Consider the following 16,001-nt stretch of genomic DNA (forward strand, 5'->3'; position numbering starts at 1 on the left):
TAAAGGTATTGAAGTCGATTTGACGCAAGAGGGGGTCGTTGTCCGGAAGCTGCAAGCGCGTGAATCCAAGAGACAGTATGATTCTCCTATATCTAACTACGGCACTCCCGTCCGCTCCCCCTTTCTGACTATAGATACATTACACCGGCGGAAGGGTGGAGGGTGGATACAAATGGCGGCTCTGGTACTTGCCAGGGAGGCTAGTACTACATGACGGACGGTAGGTTTGCCGCTTTGAATAGGGGCTGGAAAGGGCGTGTTAGTTTTGGTGTTGGCCGGTAAAGCCCACGGAGATCGGAATAGATGTATTTGGGATTCATAAAATTAACAGTTCAAAGTGTGGGGAATTTGGACTTAGTATTGATTGGATTTGGACGATGTGTTTCTCGGCAGAGACCGCAGCCGAGATCCTAACTCCCTTCCGCACATGAACGGTTTTAATTCCATGTTAAAAACGGTGATGGGGGTGATGAGTAGAATATCGACATTGTTTGAGTCAACATCTTGGTAGGCTGGGCCTGCGACCAGGCGATCAGTCAATTGCCGGCCACTGCCTAGCATCCATGCATCTGAGGTGTTGACATTGCCACAGCATGCCCAAAATAGTAGCGGCGCCTCTAATCTACTACACCTTCCTCGATGACACTCGACATGCGGCTGACATCGGTCAGAATCTCCGTCATCCTGCTAATGATCTGATCGATAACAAGAACTGGACCACGCATCAGCTACGCGATGGATGCCAAGATCGACGGTGGCAGAACTTACCATAGGCATACAATAGGCTGTATGTCTCTGCAAGCGCCGATGAAGACGTTTCGTCCCCAGTGCGATAGAGGAAAATCGTGGCCAGAAGCCGGTCACGTGAATGCTTTGCCTTGGAAAGGTCGATATGGTTCGGTCGGCATGCATGCGTGATTGACGAAGCGATGACTGAGATTTGGCGTCAATGATGTCTCGTCTACTGCAAGGCACGCTGCATTGAAGGACGGATGAACTTACCTCCCAGAAGCTGACCGATCTGCCCTGACAGAGTCTGTCTCTCTCTCGACGTGTACCGTAGCAAAGACAGTTGTGTCTCTGTAGGAGGGATACCTTGCAGTTGCAAATCCAAGGCATGGAGATCGTCCACGATGGATTGAGTGTGCTGGATCATCTTGCCATATGCGGTGTCGGGGAAGGGGGAGTTCAGTTCGATCTCGTACCGGGCTGCAACGCGAAGAGTCTCTAAATCCGCCAGCATATCCTGCATTTTGAGTCGGTCCTCGGGCGTCATATAGAAAGCAGCAACCGCCGGATTCGTGGTTCTTCTAGTCAGGGGGTCTGATTCCCAGATGCGACCTAATCGGAGCCAAATCAGCTTCAAGGTGGTCCTGAGCTTCTTCCGAGCACTAATCGGCCAAACACCTCGAGTGACAATAATACCCCAGATACAGCCGGAGAGGACTGCTGCGACTCGGTGAAGGGTGATTTTAGTGATATCCGGATTGTTACCACTTCTCTCATCGGGATCCTCGTCGGCGCTGCTTTGGGATAACGAGAACGAATAGAGCACGGAAAGGTTATAGGTCAGCATTATAAATCGACCCAACGGGCCCTGGCCTTTGAGCAGACTGATGTAGAAGGTACATGTGGCCATGATGAACCCCAAAAGTGCCAGTCCAAAGGCATTGCTGCCCGCAATCGACCAGACGAGAATGGAACAGAGTGCTCCAATGCACGTTCCCAAAAATCTAGCATATCCAGTGGTGTTTGACGCCCCGATTGTCATCGAACAAACTAACATGTACGACACCAAGCCCCATTCCCCCTTCCAGTAAAGATAGATGGGCCGTGTGAAAGAGAGGAATGAAGGCAAGGCAAAGAGTGCCGCGCCAATACCGACCTTGAAAGCGAATATAGTTTCGTCTTGTCGGAAGAAGCGCAATGCTTTCCAGACATGACGGCTAATTGTATCTCCAACTGAATGTAACCGGGATGGTCTGTCGAGGCTGGATGCTCCGTGTAACTCCGTGTGATCGACCGGAGCGACTTCGGCCAGGGAAAGTCTGGGACCTGCGCCTGATCAGTATTTATGAATATGCCAAGCCATATGACGCCTGGTTTGTGGTACTCACCAGCATTCGGATGCTCCATATTTCGACTTCTAGATACACCTCGTCGCCAGAACTTGATCCAACTCCACGATTTCTTTCTGTGGTACCCAGCGGTGGCAACTTCCAAGTCCGTGAGAATCGTCAACACCTCTCCCAATTGTTCCCCGAATTTCAGTAGCGAGTAGCTGAAATGCGCGCAGATAGCGGCCACCTCTTTGAAGCATGCTTCCTTCTCGAATGTGCCATTCGGCATGTCCTGTTTCTCTCGGTACAGCAAGCCAAATGCATCCCTCTGGGCCGCGCGGTACTCGTCAATCGCTTGGCTTAGGATGGCAGCGGAGTTGGGGCTCAGAGCAACCCTGTCGTCAAGCGATAGTCCCAATGGGATTTCCGCGCATATATTCGTTAAAGTAAGAGTTAGCGATCGCTGTCACGGGTTAGTAAGGACAGAACTTGGGAAATACAAATAGTAGTAAACCAGGGGAAAATACCACAGACGGACCCAGTCGGTCAACAAAAGAATCGAAAAGTTCCGTCACTAAGAAGCTATCCAAGACTCGCTGGTTGATAATTCGATCTAGTTGTCCTGAGACTGGTTGACCGTTGCCTGGCGCATTCGTTTCCAACATCACCAGGTCCACCGGCTGTAGTGTGGCAGCATCGGCGGCGGATATCGTGCTTTCCTGGTCGTTGCACGTAGCCGCGGACGCATTCGCAGTTCGACCATCAAGAGGATGGTCTTCGAACTTCGGTCGCTTAAGCGTCTCCAAAGCTAAAAGTGCCGAGCTGTGCAGAGCGCCCGTAGTATGCACGATGCCATGTGCCCAGTGAACCAGCTTTGCCTCATGATCGTGTACTCTCTCCCAGCCTGCTACGTACTGCTCCAACTTTGTCTCATATAGCAGCTTGTCTAGCTCCCCATGGGCCTTCTTCAGACGCGTAGCCGCACCGGTATAATCGAATCCTTGGAACTCGTGTGCTGTCCTGCGGAGGAATCCCTCGGTGATGGTAGATTGCATGATCGCCATTGACCTAGTGGCCACGGCCAGATTCGACCGGAGTTTCTTCTGTGCAGAGACCGGGAAGACCAGAAACGATACCGTCATCGTCGCACCAATCCCCATGAGGAGCATCTTCAGGACCTGCGACACCTTTGCGAGCGACACACTACCCCGCTGGATGGCTCCTTCTTTGGTGAGAACTACAATCAGTGCCAGCGATGCGAGCGAGCAGGCCACGTTGACTAGCGGGTCGCTCATCCTTTGCTTTGTCCACGCTAGAAAGCCGAACCCAAGGCCGACAAAAATGATCAAAACCAGGACATGGCCCAGTTCGATCATGCGCCGTTGGTTAAAGTATATGGTGACGTACATGCTTGTGAGCGAGATGAATGCGGCATAGATAAATGCGAGTGCGGCGCATATCAGGGCTTTATACATGCTGCCTTTCGACCGCGCGGGGTGGAAGTACACCGTGATGGTGGCGACGATATGCTTTCCTTCCTGAGGACCTAGCAATGCCGCAACCGCGGGGATGAACGTGGCCAGGGACCCGAGGAGGTATGCCAGACCACATTTGAGGACCCCGATCCCTTCCTCCGATGTCACAAATTGCCGCGTCTGCCGCCATCTGTCGGTTAGATGTTCGATTACTACTGCGACGATACCCGGCTGCCTCGGGTGGAGGCCGTCAAGGAATGGCTCTCGTTCGTCATCACCAGGGCTCGTGATGGGAAGGAGAAGGTCATTATTGGAGCCGGGGAGGGCAGAGGGACGTGAGGCCTATTTATCATGATCTGGTATCAGTGTAGGGATTCGGAGAATATATCAGCTGGAAATATGGAGTGGACTCCTCCAGTGGAGCCGCTCGGTCGCTTTCTAGGGAAGCTCAACGTTACCTCCGGACGCAGATCAGCAGAGCTGGTCAACAGGGACATCACATGCGCGAAAGTAAAGCGTCAATTGTCAAAGTCGTGTCCGATGTGCAAACCAGGACATGTATGAGGGAGAGGCGCATCTTCACGGTTGGCGCGGACAGTTTCTTTGAGATGGGCAAGTCCGGCAAGGAAAGTAAGTAGTATGACGAATGCCTGAATCTGCAGGACGGAAAGCGCGACAGCTGACTCAGCCACGGTCGGAGTCACCTGACCGGTGTGGACGACGATCGCCAGAGATAAGATCATTATCTCATGCTGACGAGCAGCTTAGCAAATCGAGACACCAGTCGCAGATGTCAAACCAGGGCGATCATGCAACCCAGCTGGTCTCCATATCGGATGGACTCAGAAGTCTTCTAGTATCCAGCGTTACGTGCGGGCGTGATTGAGAAACCGTGTTCGGCCTCGTCCGAAACTCTCACCTCAACTCAGTAGAGATATATATATACGTCGGATGGCCAACATGGGAGAACGTTAATCATGCTCGAGAGTTGAACAATCTCCGGCCACATTCGACTGCATTCCATGAGAGCCCCCGGCGAACAATGCATTTCTACCCCAAAGCGCGCCACCAACCGCATCCCAGCATCCACGACCCTTTCGTTCGCCGGCGTCGATTGGGATTGCTCAAGGCAGCGGGTCTGAACTTCATAGTACTGCAACTCCTCTTTCTCGGTCTGTTCTGTTACCTGTTCGGGTCTCTTTTCCAGCAGACCACGCACATTCATAACCTACACGTCGTCTTTGTCGACTACGATGGGGGAGCGGTGGGAGGCGCGGTACGTACCGCGTATGAGCAGCTGAAGGGCCCAGGTTTCCCCACGTTGAGTGAGCAATCAGTGTCGGCCTATCCCCAGCCGAGCACCGTGAGATCTGCCGTGTGTAATATTGATTACTGGGGCGGGTTGTACACGTCTGTGAATGCATCGAATCGCCTGGCGGCCGCATTCGGAGGAGGTTCCGCGGCAGCCTCCTACAACAATAGCGACATTCTCACTCTGGTATGGAATGAAGCGCGGTACCCCACCACGGCGGATTCTGCCATTGCGGCTAATATGCAATCCCTGTCGGAAGCTGCGCGAGTGGCCTACTCCCAAGCAAATGGCATGCAGGCACTTACGGATCTGAACGGCACGGATCCCGCCGCCATCGCGGCATTCACCAACCCCTGGACGCTGGCCTCAATCAACATCCAGCCCACCACTCAAGGATCCCGACTCATCTACAATACCTTGGTGATTATCTTAATTCTAATCCAGGAATTCTTTTTCCTGGGTTACATCAATGGCCTGTACCAGCAGTTTCAGCTCTATCTCTCCATAGCAGCGCCTCGAATTGCCACCGTCCGCCAGCTCATATCAGGGTTATACACACTATCTGGATCGCTCTGTACAACTGGCGCCATCTGGGCTTTTCGCCATGGGTGGAACGTCAATGGTGGTCAGTTCGCATTGACCTGGATGGCCTTGTGGCTGTTTGCCCATTGCAACTTTCTCGTCCTCGATGTTTTCACCATCTGGCTCCCGCCACCAGGTGTGCCGATGGCTCTCATCTCATGGATCGTTTTGAATATCACTTCGATCCTGCTTCCCTTCGAACTATCCCCAGGGTTCTATCAGTGGGGTTATGCGCTGCCAGCACACAGCATTTTCCAGGTGCTGGTGGACATCTGGTCCGGTGGCTGCAACCCGCAACTCGACTACGCGTTGCCAGTTCTCTTTGCGTATGAACTGATCGCCCTCACCCTAAGCTCTGTCGGGGTGTACCGGCGGGCACACTATGCAGTTCTTGCGAAGGAGACAGAAGAGAAGACGTGGAAGGAACGCGTCGCTGCGGCAATATCGGAGCAACAACAGCAACAGATGCTGGAGGAGACTCCCACGCCCCCAACATCGGACTCGGCGCTCACGGAGGGTGAACAGCAACCAGATCGCACGCGACGGCGCAGTACGGCTGCCGGTATTGTCGATCAAGAAGCGCTGACAGGGCAGCTATGGCGAGAGATGTCCCGGCTCGACAAAACCCCCACTGGCCGACAGAGTACTGGCCCCTGTTTCGACTTGCCTTTTACCGACTAGGTATATACTCATTGCATGTTGTATAATTTGTTCTACCAGATAACAATTTACGGGAGAGCTTCCATCTTAGGTGATATATAATGGCCACTGACACTTTGAAGATCATGGACAGCTATGCTGTTGCTTACCGGAGGAGTAAAACTAAGATTGAAGGTGAAAGGAAAGGGAGTTGCTGAGAAAAAGACCACAGGGAGACAACATTAGACAGAAAAGTGTCGCGTATTGGCATCTCGCAGTTGTAGAACCGCAAAAACCACATCGAGCCATGTTTAAGAGTCCCGCATGTAGTTCTTCAACCAGACAATCTTGTCAATCCTTGCCCTGAATCTCTTGCCGAAGACCCTAGATATTCAAGCTGGTTAACGTTGAAAGGGCCCTCCTGGAGGTTGGACTTACCAAATTGGTATGGTGAGAAGACTGGTGAAGATAAAAAGGCTCCCCAGGACGACAAACACCTTCAGTGTTCCGTCCTTTGCGAGCCATTCATTGATCACATAAAGGATTCCGAAACTGAGGAAGTTACGAGAGTTGACGGCCACAAAGGCCTCCTCACCCAGGGCAGTATAGGCGTCAATGATGTATCCGAAGACACACGTCGAGCAAAATGCGAGGGAGGCATTGACCAGCCCGTATGTGATGACGGGCCCCGTCCAGTGTGTCTTGTAGTGGACGGTAGCCCCAAACCCGTAGAACCCAGCTACACCCAGGACGAAGCCCACCAGCATCAGGACCAGCCGAAATTCGGGTTCATAGTACCCATTGTTTCTCTTCGTCAGGTACAAACAGATTCTATCGCACAGAGGCCCCGAGATGATCTCGGACACCACGCTGAGGACTAATGGTGAAATATTGATGAGGCCAATCTGTGAAGTGGTAAAGTTGTATGGAGGCTCGTTGAAAATCACCCCGTTGACGTAACTAAAAGCAATGGTGAACGTGATTGTTGTACCCCAGGTTAGGAATGCCCAAAGGATACCAGGATAGAGAAACCTACTGCGCTTAGTCTATGGTCGAGGAGTCCAGGTAACAGTTGGTGCTTACAAGATAAACGGACGGCTAATGACCTTCACGAGTGAGGCATTCGAGTATCTGCCCGTGTACACTCGGAGGGACCTCCAATAGGAATCCTTTCGCTGTGTGATTCGCGGAGAGTGGCTTGTCTCCGGTGGATCATGTTGATCTTGGGGTTCCTTTTCAATATCGTGTAGTCTCCCAGAGCCCGGCTGAGGGGCGTCCTTGCCTGGCACGGCATACGTGTCCTGCTGCTCGATACTCGAGGCCTCATTCGAGGAGTGAGGAGGGCTAACCACGCGGATATATGCAGTTTCCGGGGCAAGAAAGAAGAGGGCGATGGTCAGGACGCCGTAAAAAATGGCGCATACGCCAAAGGTCCAGCGATACCCTGCATACTGGATAATATACGCACTCACAATCGGCCCGGCCGAGATCCCGCTCACCAGGAACAGGTTCCAGAAAGCTATGCGCGAGGCGCGTTCATGCACAAAATACAAGTCTCCTATCGTACATTGCACAAGAACCTACAAGGTGTGAGTAGGAATGAGTGAGGCCTTGCGATAGCCCCGAAGCAAAGGGCAAAGTCCCAGCGACGTGAGTTACCATGTAAAGCAGGACGTGTACTAACCTCAAACGGACCCATTCCTAAGCCTCCCACCAGCCGGCACGCCAGGAACGAGCTATAGTCATGTGTCAGGGCAGCCCCGATGCTTGATGCGAACAGCAATAGCCCAGAGACCAGATACACGGGCCGTTTCCCATAACACTTGGCCAGCGGGTTGCTGAACAGAAGAGCAATCCCGATCGCCAACACCAGGTAGGAGGTAGCTTGTGATATTTCATTCACGCTCACATCAAGCTCATCAGAGATTTCGACAAACCCAGGGCCTAACATGGGTCCATATGCTCCTACAATCGCGGATAGGAGACTGATAATGAGCAAGATGAAATCCTTTCTCCTGCAACACAATGGCTGAGCATCAATATGTATTCCGAGTACCATGGGGAAAAGGATTGTCCTTTACCACTGTGGCCACTGAATGGTTGATCCATGTTAGTATGTTGATATATAGATGGAACGACAGCACCGAACCTACATTTAAAGGGTCATTTGGAGAGTCTGAAGGTTGAGGAACCTGCCTCGCATTGTAAGCTTAGGTTACAAACGGGAAATGGGTTGCTACGAATGTACCAAGACAATTCCACGACGTTGATGGGGGCCCTTCGCTGAGGAAGAGGAAGCATCGCTGCTACTTTCCACATATGACTGTTGGCTGAGAATCACTGCTGCTATCAGCACTAAGCAGCAGAGGGAAGACAAGGAAGCGTAGGCACCTGTTCCAGGAGGTGATTCACCATCTTTGCATTCTAACATTCCAAACGCCATGATGGTATGCCCTAGCCTCAAATATGCGTGGGCTGAAATGATCAGAGGAAGGCCTTGATATCTGGATTGCAAAAGAGAATGCACGAAAGCAGCTGGTGCAGTGTTCATATAAGGTTGTCGGTGAGACATTCGACCCTAGTGCTTCACCCGTTCCGATGCGTCAGGCCTGGATCTAGAGAACACTTCATGAAACCCGAAAACCAACTGAAACTCCTGCTCTACTTCCTTACTCGGCTGTCACTAAACCTAGAAGGTTAAAGCTTCCCCCACACGCATGGACACCAAGATTCTTGTGGGGAACAATTTACCCGATCCCCCACCTGGATTGTCGGTCAGTCCAAAGTTATACAGATCACATTCAGACTATGCACCTCTCAGGCCGTGCTAGATACATAGCTAGAGTCGCTTGATTTGACGCCGAGGAGTCGGACTGGATTTGACACGGTTGCATCTATTCGTGCACACGCAAGTGCAGCTGGACGTACCTGTGCGCCCAATATAATCAGATGTGCTGTATCAGTTATAGCTTTCCGTAGTGGGCGATAATTACTAGGATGCAATGTAAAGTGTTTGGGAAGGACTCTGCGATGGGGACTCGTATTTGGCTATAAGAGACTATTCTCGCCACTACATTATACACAGAGCTATGTTATTCCGAATCCGAACAGCTACCTCATAATCTACTTTCACCCCTGATGGCACCGAAGATTTGATCACACATATTGTTGGCATCCTGCTCGGCATCATGGTTCAATATCCAGTCTTCTCGCGGCAGTTCGATGGCCTTGGGATCGCGTTTTACATTATCCCAGCTTGCATTGTGCCATTTATCCCGAGTGGTTTTACCTGTTTCTTGCACCTTGCGCACGCGATCGTACCTGCATTACCGAATCAGAGGGGCCCATGTGCAACCTGAGGGTTTTGGTCTCACCGAATCTTTTCGAAGGCATGGAGAGCATCGGGAATCCTGTATTTGCCAGCCCGGCTCAGACAAATGGCGATCGTGACACCGTCCTCTAGCGCCTGGGTTGCTCCCTGAGCGGATGTCGGGAGGAATGCATGAGCGGAATCTCCAGCAAGCGCAATACGCCCGTGCTTGCTAACCCAGGTCGGCAAAGGGTCTTGCCAGATGAGCTTCCAATCGATCAGAGCTGACTCGGGGGTTTTCGAAACGATCCGGTGGCAGATCGGGTCCCAACCCTCTAAAACCTTATAGACATCCGTAAGCTTACCCGGAAAGGACCAGCGATCGCTGATATCAGATGCATCCTACGAATCCAGACGTTTTCTCAGGATTAGTTTGGCCACGACATAGCTCACGATCGTCGGAGGTGATGTGGCACCCACCTTATGCGTGAGTACCCAACAGACGTCCTTCCCCCCTTTCAACGTTGAAACCAGTAGATGCACATCCGGACCAATCCAGCCATTGAACGTATCGCCATTTTCAGAGAGATGTCGAGTCAGGGGATCGGCCAGGATATCCTCGTTTGAAAACCTTGCAGACACTCAGCATCGTGTGGCCAGATGAGTAGAATGGGTGACAGACCAGGCGCGATAGATCGCATAGCCGCTAGATTGGAGGCGTGTCTCACGTCCTAGAACTAAGGATCGAGCTTGAGAGCGGACACCATCGGAGCCGATGACAACATCTCCATAGACCTAGCATCTGTCAGTGGACGGCACTGCACGGATCATGGTACATGTGCACTTTGTCTCCTGATGCGAGCTGGATCCCTGCGCCACTGGCGCTCTCGAAGTACCCGGTAACCTCACAGCCTAGATTAATGGGAATATTAAGCTCATTTCGAGCATAGTTGAACAGAATCTGGTGCAGCTCTCCCCGATGTCCATTGATCGTGGGAGCCTGTCGATCAAGTGGCAAGGAGTCTTGCGTATGGACGTGCTCTCCCGTGTACTTGTGAATGCGAAACCCGTAGTCCTGGAGCTTGATGCTAACAGGTAGCATGCGGTCAACCACCGAGCCCCAGCGTGCAAAGATCCGGCCCCCATTGGACCCGAACGAGACTATATCACCAAGTGGCTTCAGTTCGGGGAACCGCTCATAAACTGTGACAGAAAGACCCCGACGACGGCATTCTATCGCAGTGCCGAGACCCGCGAACCCTATTCCAACGATCTTAGTAACACTAAAGATGGCAGCGCGGAGGGGGCTTCACCGGCTCCAACAACTATGATATGAATTCGCGATTCCTCGGATAATAGGGGCAAGGGCTTGGTAGTAGGGTCCATCGTATAGACAGCTGTAGTGGTCTGATGCCGACCGAAAATGGTAGAGGAGCAAGAATATCCCCTATGACGGTTTTACAAGAATGCCATTAGAGAGATCCGTCATTATAAAAGAGAAAAGCATTGTTCATAGCGTCGCAGAAATAGGGTCATGGGCTCCTAGCTGCCGAGGCAGTCTGCCATCTCTCGATGTCACTCCATGAGTTTGTGGGGTAATAAAAATGTGGCGGATGGGGGGACACACGCCATAGCCGAACAAACAACCACATAATATTCGATTGCTGATCCACAGTATTGCTATAATTGTACGACAAATGCATAGGATGGTAAAGGTCGGCCGAGAAAGCGTATCGCAAAGGGACAAGTGTCCCCACGTGAGGATATCTACACCTTATCCAAATCTTCCGTGACTAGGGCCCTGCTTCCGGGAATATTCATCAACTGGTACATGCTATCACATACACTATTACGAAGGGACTTATTACATGAATGACACATTCATTAGCCCTGACAAGGATCACAAGAAGATTACGGCTTGAGGCGTAGCGTCCAAACGCTATACAAGGTCATGAACACTGTCCCGGAGTTATGCATACGGCTTGAATTGTCGATGATGTTCTGATATGAGATGCTTCAGATCTGCCATTGGGGGTGAATCACATCTCGACGGCGTATATGGTCTGTCAATAGCCAGGGTGGCGAGTTCAACATCGGATTGAACCGACTGATCATGTCGGGCTTGCTGCCGTTCGTCAATTCTTCGAATCAGGATATTTAGCAGTAACCAATATTCGGAAGCATTCTGGAAAAAGCCCAAGCGTCGCCAATCGTCCTCATTACCCACCAAGATAGTATCCTCCTCCTTTGGTAAGCCAAAACTATCGTGAATCGTGAATCGCTGGTTCCAGGCTAATTTCCAGTTGTGGATCGCTCTCCGTATAGGCTGGAGTTGTGTGTCGACGCTGATAAGTGAATTGATCTGAAATGCCTCGGCACAAAGTGCTGCATAGATTATAGTCAGTAGATGGTTACATACGTTGGGCAAGAACTGAGTCGAAGGACGTTTGAGAGGCCGTATGGGCCAGATCTAGTTATTGACCGCGGCAGTGTTCTTACCGGAGCACACAATCCAAAGGTTCAGTATTCCCAGGTGGGAGATGTACTCGCGTATATCGAGGTTAATATCTCTACAGAACATGACCTGCACGATCTCACGCATTGTCCTTCTGCAACCCCATAGTTGATGTCCCGTCCACGTTCGAATCGCCGTGAGGCACTCTGCTGCGGTCTGTGCTTGGAAACAAGCCTCAGGGCATGCCATGCTCAATGACATTTCTTGGATTCTCATGCGGGGTGGGTAATTGCTGAAGATTGCAAACCCAGTGTCATGTATATATATGAATAGCATAGTGCTATTCATGACGTTAGCAGGCTGTACGAGCAGGTTGTCCCTTGCTTGCACCTACCGAATGCATTCCTCGGTTGCAATAAAAGTGTCCCAACAGAAGTCACCTCCCCGTACCGAGTCAAGATTTCTGTGTGTGATACTGAAGAGGTTCAAGTCTCTAGCGAGCTACCCTGAGTTAGTGACTGAGACACGAGAGCCTAAGACAACTTCTTACTGAAACGAGCATACTAAAACGTTGACGCCGAGTCCTCCGCCGGCTAATATGACTTCCTTCGCTGATTTGGAAAGTACAGACACAATATGCTGCCTGGAGGAGCTGTACGATATCCCGAATGTTCACGGTGGCCGGATCCTGCAGCATAAGGTCTCCAAAATATTTGTTAGTGAAGACCATCTCTTCCACACCATTGAGCCATAGCTTCGCACTGCGATTATCGTTTGCGTTTTGCGAGAAACACGCCCCCATGACGGCCATGGCCGCTGTAAGGTGCGCGGGGGCACTGCTGATGGAAAATGTTGCCTTGTGAATAACTGGGTAATGAGGGTGCCACGCTGTCCAGTAAACCTTGATGAATCTCTCGATGTTATTGGGACTGAAGAAGCGAATACAGTCCTTCTCGAGTTGTGGAGACCATGTATGCATAATTCTGGAGTGCTGGGAAAGGTTTCGGATTTGATGTACGATTTGGTATGCTGGTTGTGAAGACAAAGGGGCCTGCGCAGAAGATAGCCATGCGTGGTACCACGACTCGCAGGCGGCACCTACAGAATTGTTAGATATACGAGGCAAAAAATAATCTTTGACTGTGATGCTACTATTGGGAAGGCCAAAAGAATAGTGAAACATACTGCCGGACGAGGGATCAGTGAGAGAATAGGGAAGATCTGTCGGTGGTAGTGCTCCCTGTCTCCCAGCAGTACCATCGGTCACCCTGGATCCTTCCCACCCTTTCCTCTGTAATGCGCTACAGTCATAACGAGTTTGCAGCGAAGCACTCTCCTGGCTGGAAATTCGGGCGAGGAAACTGAATGTGTCAGCCGGATCAATGTCAATGCATGGAACACCAACACCAGATGGCCATTGCAGGCAGTGGTTGTGCTCCACTCGATCAAACAGCATCGGGTCAAGCAGCAATTGTATGTCTTCGAACTGGCTATCACTCCACCGGAGCTCAGCCAAGGAATTGTCAGGAAGAATACATGATTGACTGGCTTCCGTTCCTTCAGGGTCATTTTCCTGGGCTATTAACTGTGGGTGGCTCCCCTCAGACCTTCGGCTATGTTTCTTAGTTGGTAGATTATTGATTCCATTCAGGGTACCCTGGGCAGAAGTATCCATGGCATCCATATTTGGCATGATTACTTGTCTGTCAGGTACAGGGGCACCAGTCGTGGTAGTTCCTGCTTCTTCCACGAACATTGTCCGCGGTTTGAGTTGGCATTTGGCGAGGTGGCGTTTCATCACATCCCTTCAGTAGAGTCTCATTAGTTGCTGTGAACCGGCTATGTATTAATTCAGTAGCGACGTACTTGCGCATGAACTCCTTTCCACATTCGGGGCATCTTACAGCTTTCCCTACGCCGTCTGAATGCGCTGTTAGCAAACAAATGCCGCAATATATCCATTCTCAATCACCCACGTACGGGATCCAAGATGTCTCTGTAGGTGCTCTGTACGAGTGAATGATTTGGGGCACAAGGGACACGGGACCCTCCGTGGCTTCGCCCTTCGTATGGCTTTCATATCGTTGGGGGTTGGACTTCTTCACAAGACGTTGAAATTGATACTGAATATGGGATGGGTGAGCGTTCATGGATATGCGCAGTATGGGACGCCATGAACGAGACTAGGCCTTTACCCCGGATGCGGGGAAACCCCGCATCGCATATCAAACCGTGGGCCTGTAATTCGTTGTATAATGCACTCCACCCTTCATCGAATATCTATTTTAGCCATAAAGAACATATGATTCGACATAAGCTTGAATTAACAGCTCGCCTTAAACCACCTTAGTGTACCTCAGCAGGCGAGGATTCGTTGGGGTACATGTGCCATAGAGCTTCTGCTACAGAGGAGTATCCATCGAGCAAGGTGCTACTCACCTGTTTGTGCGTAACTGGTGAACATTAGCCTACGCAGGCACCTCATTTGTGAGGTAGAGTCCATGCCAGGTGCCCCTGACAAAGTCTGAAGCTCATGTTACACTCGCAAGAGAGCAATATTTAGGTTTTGTGGTATGTGCCATGTTTCTTGACCACTTCGGCATTCACTGTGATCATTCACTTCCTTCACCCAACTTCCCATTTCTGCTTCACAGCGCAATACCATTGGCCCGGCATTTACTGTTAGGACCATTGCCGTGAACGCATCTAAATTGGCTCTTTGCCTAAAAATCATGGGTGAACGCCGTGTGGGGGGATACCGTAGATACCGCCACATCATGATGTGGGGAATGTGGGTTGGAACTCGTTCTCACCGGAGATTGGCGTCAACAGCTAGTCTGCCGAGACGAGCGGATCGATCCTGGACTCTTGGGGGTTATCCAAATCATCAGTCACCGGAGGGGAAGTGACTATCACCTGGTTGTTGGTCTTGGAGCTATAAAGGTGGGACGCAACAACAAAGTGGTTCAGCAAATCGTTATAAGAATAGCGAACAGAGCATCAAGATGTCATTCCTTCAGCCTGCACCTGAGCCTGCAACGCCACTGGGGCGCTTACGACCTCTCTCGGCGTCTGCCAGTATCCGAGTGTCTCCTCTACAGCTCGGGGGCATGTCCATTGGAGAGTCGTGGTCGAGCTTCATGGGTAGCATGTCGAAGCCGAAGGCCTTTGAACTTTTGGATGCATACGTTGATGCAGGAGGAAACTGTATTGACACCTCGAACAACTACCAGGATGAGCAATCGGAGCGATGGATTGGCGAATGGATGAAGGCTCGTGGCAATCGTGATAACGTGGTGATTGCGACCAAGTACACCACGTCCTACCGCGACTATGAGCTTGGAAAGGTCTCTTATGTGAATTATTCGGGCAATTCCCGGAGAAGCCTACATATGTCACTGCGAGACTCGCTTCAAAAACTGCAAACAGACTGGATTGATATTCTCTATGTTCACTGGTGGGATCAAACTACCTCGATCGAGGAGGTAATGGACAGCCTTCATGTTTTAGTACAACAAGGCAAAGTGCTGTATCTTGGGGTGTCTAATACCCCTGCTTGGGTCGTGTCTGCGGCAAACTATTACGCGAAAGCAAAGGGAAAGACACCCTTCAGTATTTATCAAGGCCGATGGAACGTTCTTCGCCGTGATCTTGAGAAGGATATTCTTCCAATGGCGCGGCACTTTGGTATGGCAATTGCACCATGGGATTCAATAGGCGGTGGGAAGTTTCAATCGAAGAAACAGCTTAAGGCCCGGGAAAGCAAAGGCGAAGCCCTCCGCGCAATCGGGTCTGTGACCCAGAGTGCAGAAGAAGCTAGAATGAGCGAGGCACTTGAGAAGGTAGCAGCTGAGCATGGGGTGGACTCCGTTACGGCCATTGCATTGGCCTATGTGTTATCGAAAGCGCCGTATGTCTTTCCCATAATTGGTGGGCGAAAGATCGAGCATCTCCGAGACAACCTCAAGGCGCTGGAGATCCGTCTCACCGAAGCCCAGATCGAATACCTCGAGCGCGTCAAGCCACTTGACGTTGGATACCCAGCCAATTATATTGGGCAAGATCCAAGAATCACCGGGAAAGCCAGTGGGGTTTTGGCAACTACAGGTCCCCTCGCGTTTGTGAAGTATCCAAGCCCTATCAAGCCCAGTCTATAGTCCTGGTAGTG

General features: G+C 51.1%; 5 protein-coding genes across 5 annotated transcripts; 2 read left to right on the top strand and 3 right to left on the bottom strand.

Moving 5' to 3' along the window:
- Positions 1–617: 617 nt before the first annotated feature.
- ANOM_004132 (uncharacterized protein) lies at positions 618–4,032 on the bottom strand (the record flags this gene model as incomplete). The annotated part of the gene is made up of 6 exons (XM_015549389.1): positions 618–712; positions 769–933; positions 1,003–2,055; positions 2,118–2,523; positions 2,588–3,877; positions 3,994–4,032. The coding sequence occupies 6 exons, from the start codon at positions 4,030–4,032 to the stop codon at positions 618–620; spliced, it is 3,048 nt and encodes a 1,015-aa protein (XP_015408594.1).
- A 545-nt stretch (positions 4,033–4,577) lies between these two features.
- ANOM_004133 (SNG1 family protein) lies at positions 4,578–6,110 on the top strand (the record flags this gene model as incomplete). Its single annotated transcript, XM_015549390.1, has 1 exon — positions 4,578–6,110. The coding sequence occupies one exon, from the start codon at positions 4,578–4,580 to the stop codon at positions 6,108–6,110; it is 1,533 nt and encodes a 510-aa protein (XP_015408593.1).
- A 269-nt stretch (positions 6,111–6,379) lies between these two features.
- On the bottom strand, positions 6,380–8,619 carry ANOM_004134 (cycloheximide resistance protein; the record flags this gene model as incomplete). Its single annotated transcript, XM_015549391.1, has 7 exons — positions 6,380–6,452; positions 6,507–7,100; positions 7,152–7,648; positions 7,753–8,083; positions 8,150–8,160; positions 8,222–8,260; positions 8,317–8,619. 7 exons carry the CDS (start codon positions 8,617–8,619, stop codon positions 6,380–6,382), a joined length of 1,848 nt encoding a protein of 615 aa, XP_015408592.1.
- A 565-nt stretch (positions 8,620–9,184) lies between these two features.
- Positions 9,185–13,983, bottom strand: ANOM_004135 (uncharacterized protein; the record flags this gene model as incomplete). The annotated part of the gene is made up of 13 exons (XM_015549392.1): positions 9,185–9,389; positions 9,443–9,780; positions 9,859–10,009; positions 10,061–10,173; positions 10,223–10,638; positions 10,692–10,825; positions 11,358–11,763; positions 11,878–12,173; positions 12,228–12,334; positions 12,384–12,931; positions 13,019–13,638; positions 13,700–13,754; positions 13,806–13,983. The coding sequence occupies 13 exons, from the start codon at positions 13,981–13,983 to the stop codon at positions 9,185–9,187; spliced, it is 3,567 nt and encodes a 1,188-aa protein (XP_015408591.1).
- Positions 13,984–14,838: 855 nt separating this feature from the next.
- On the top strand, positions 14,839–15,990 carry ANOM_004136 (aryl-alcohol dehydrogenase AAD14; the record flags this gene model as incomplete). The annotated part of the gene is made up of 1 exon (XM_015549393.1): positions 14,839–15,990. One exon carries the CDS (start codon positions 14,839–14,841, stop codon positions 15,988–15,990), a length of 1,152 nt encoding a protein of 383 aa, XP_015408590.1.
- Between the last annotated feature and the right edge of the window lie 11 nt (positions 15,991–16,001).

The sequence above is a fragment of the Aspergillus nomiae genome (genome assembly GCF_001204775.2).
Source record: "Aspergillus nomiae NRRL 13137 chromosome Unknown contig00074, whole genome shotgun sequence".
In the NCBI taxonomy this organism is placed as follows: Eukaryota; Fungi; Ascomycota; class Eurotiomycetes; order Eurotiales; family Aspergillaceae; genus Aspergillus; species Aspergillus nomiae.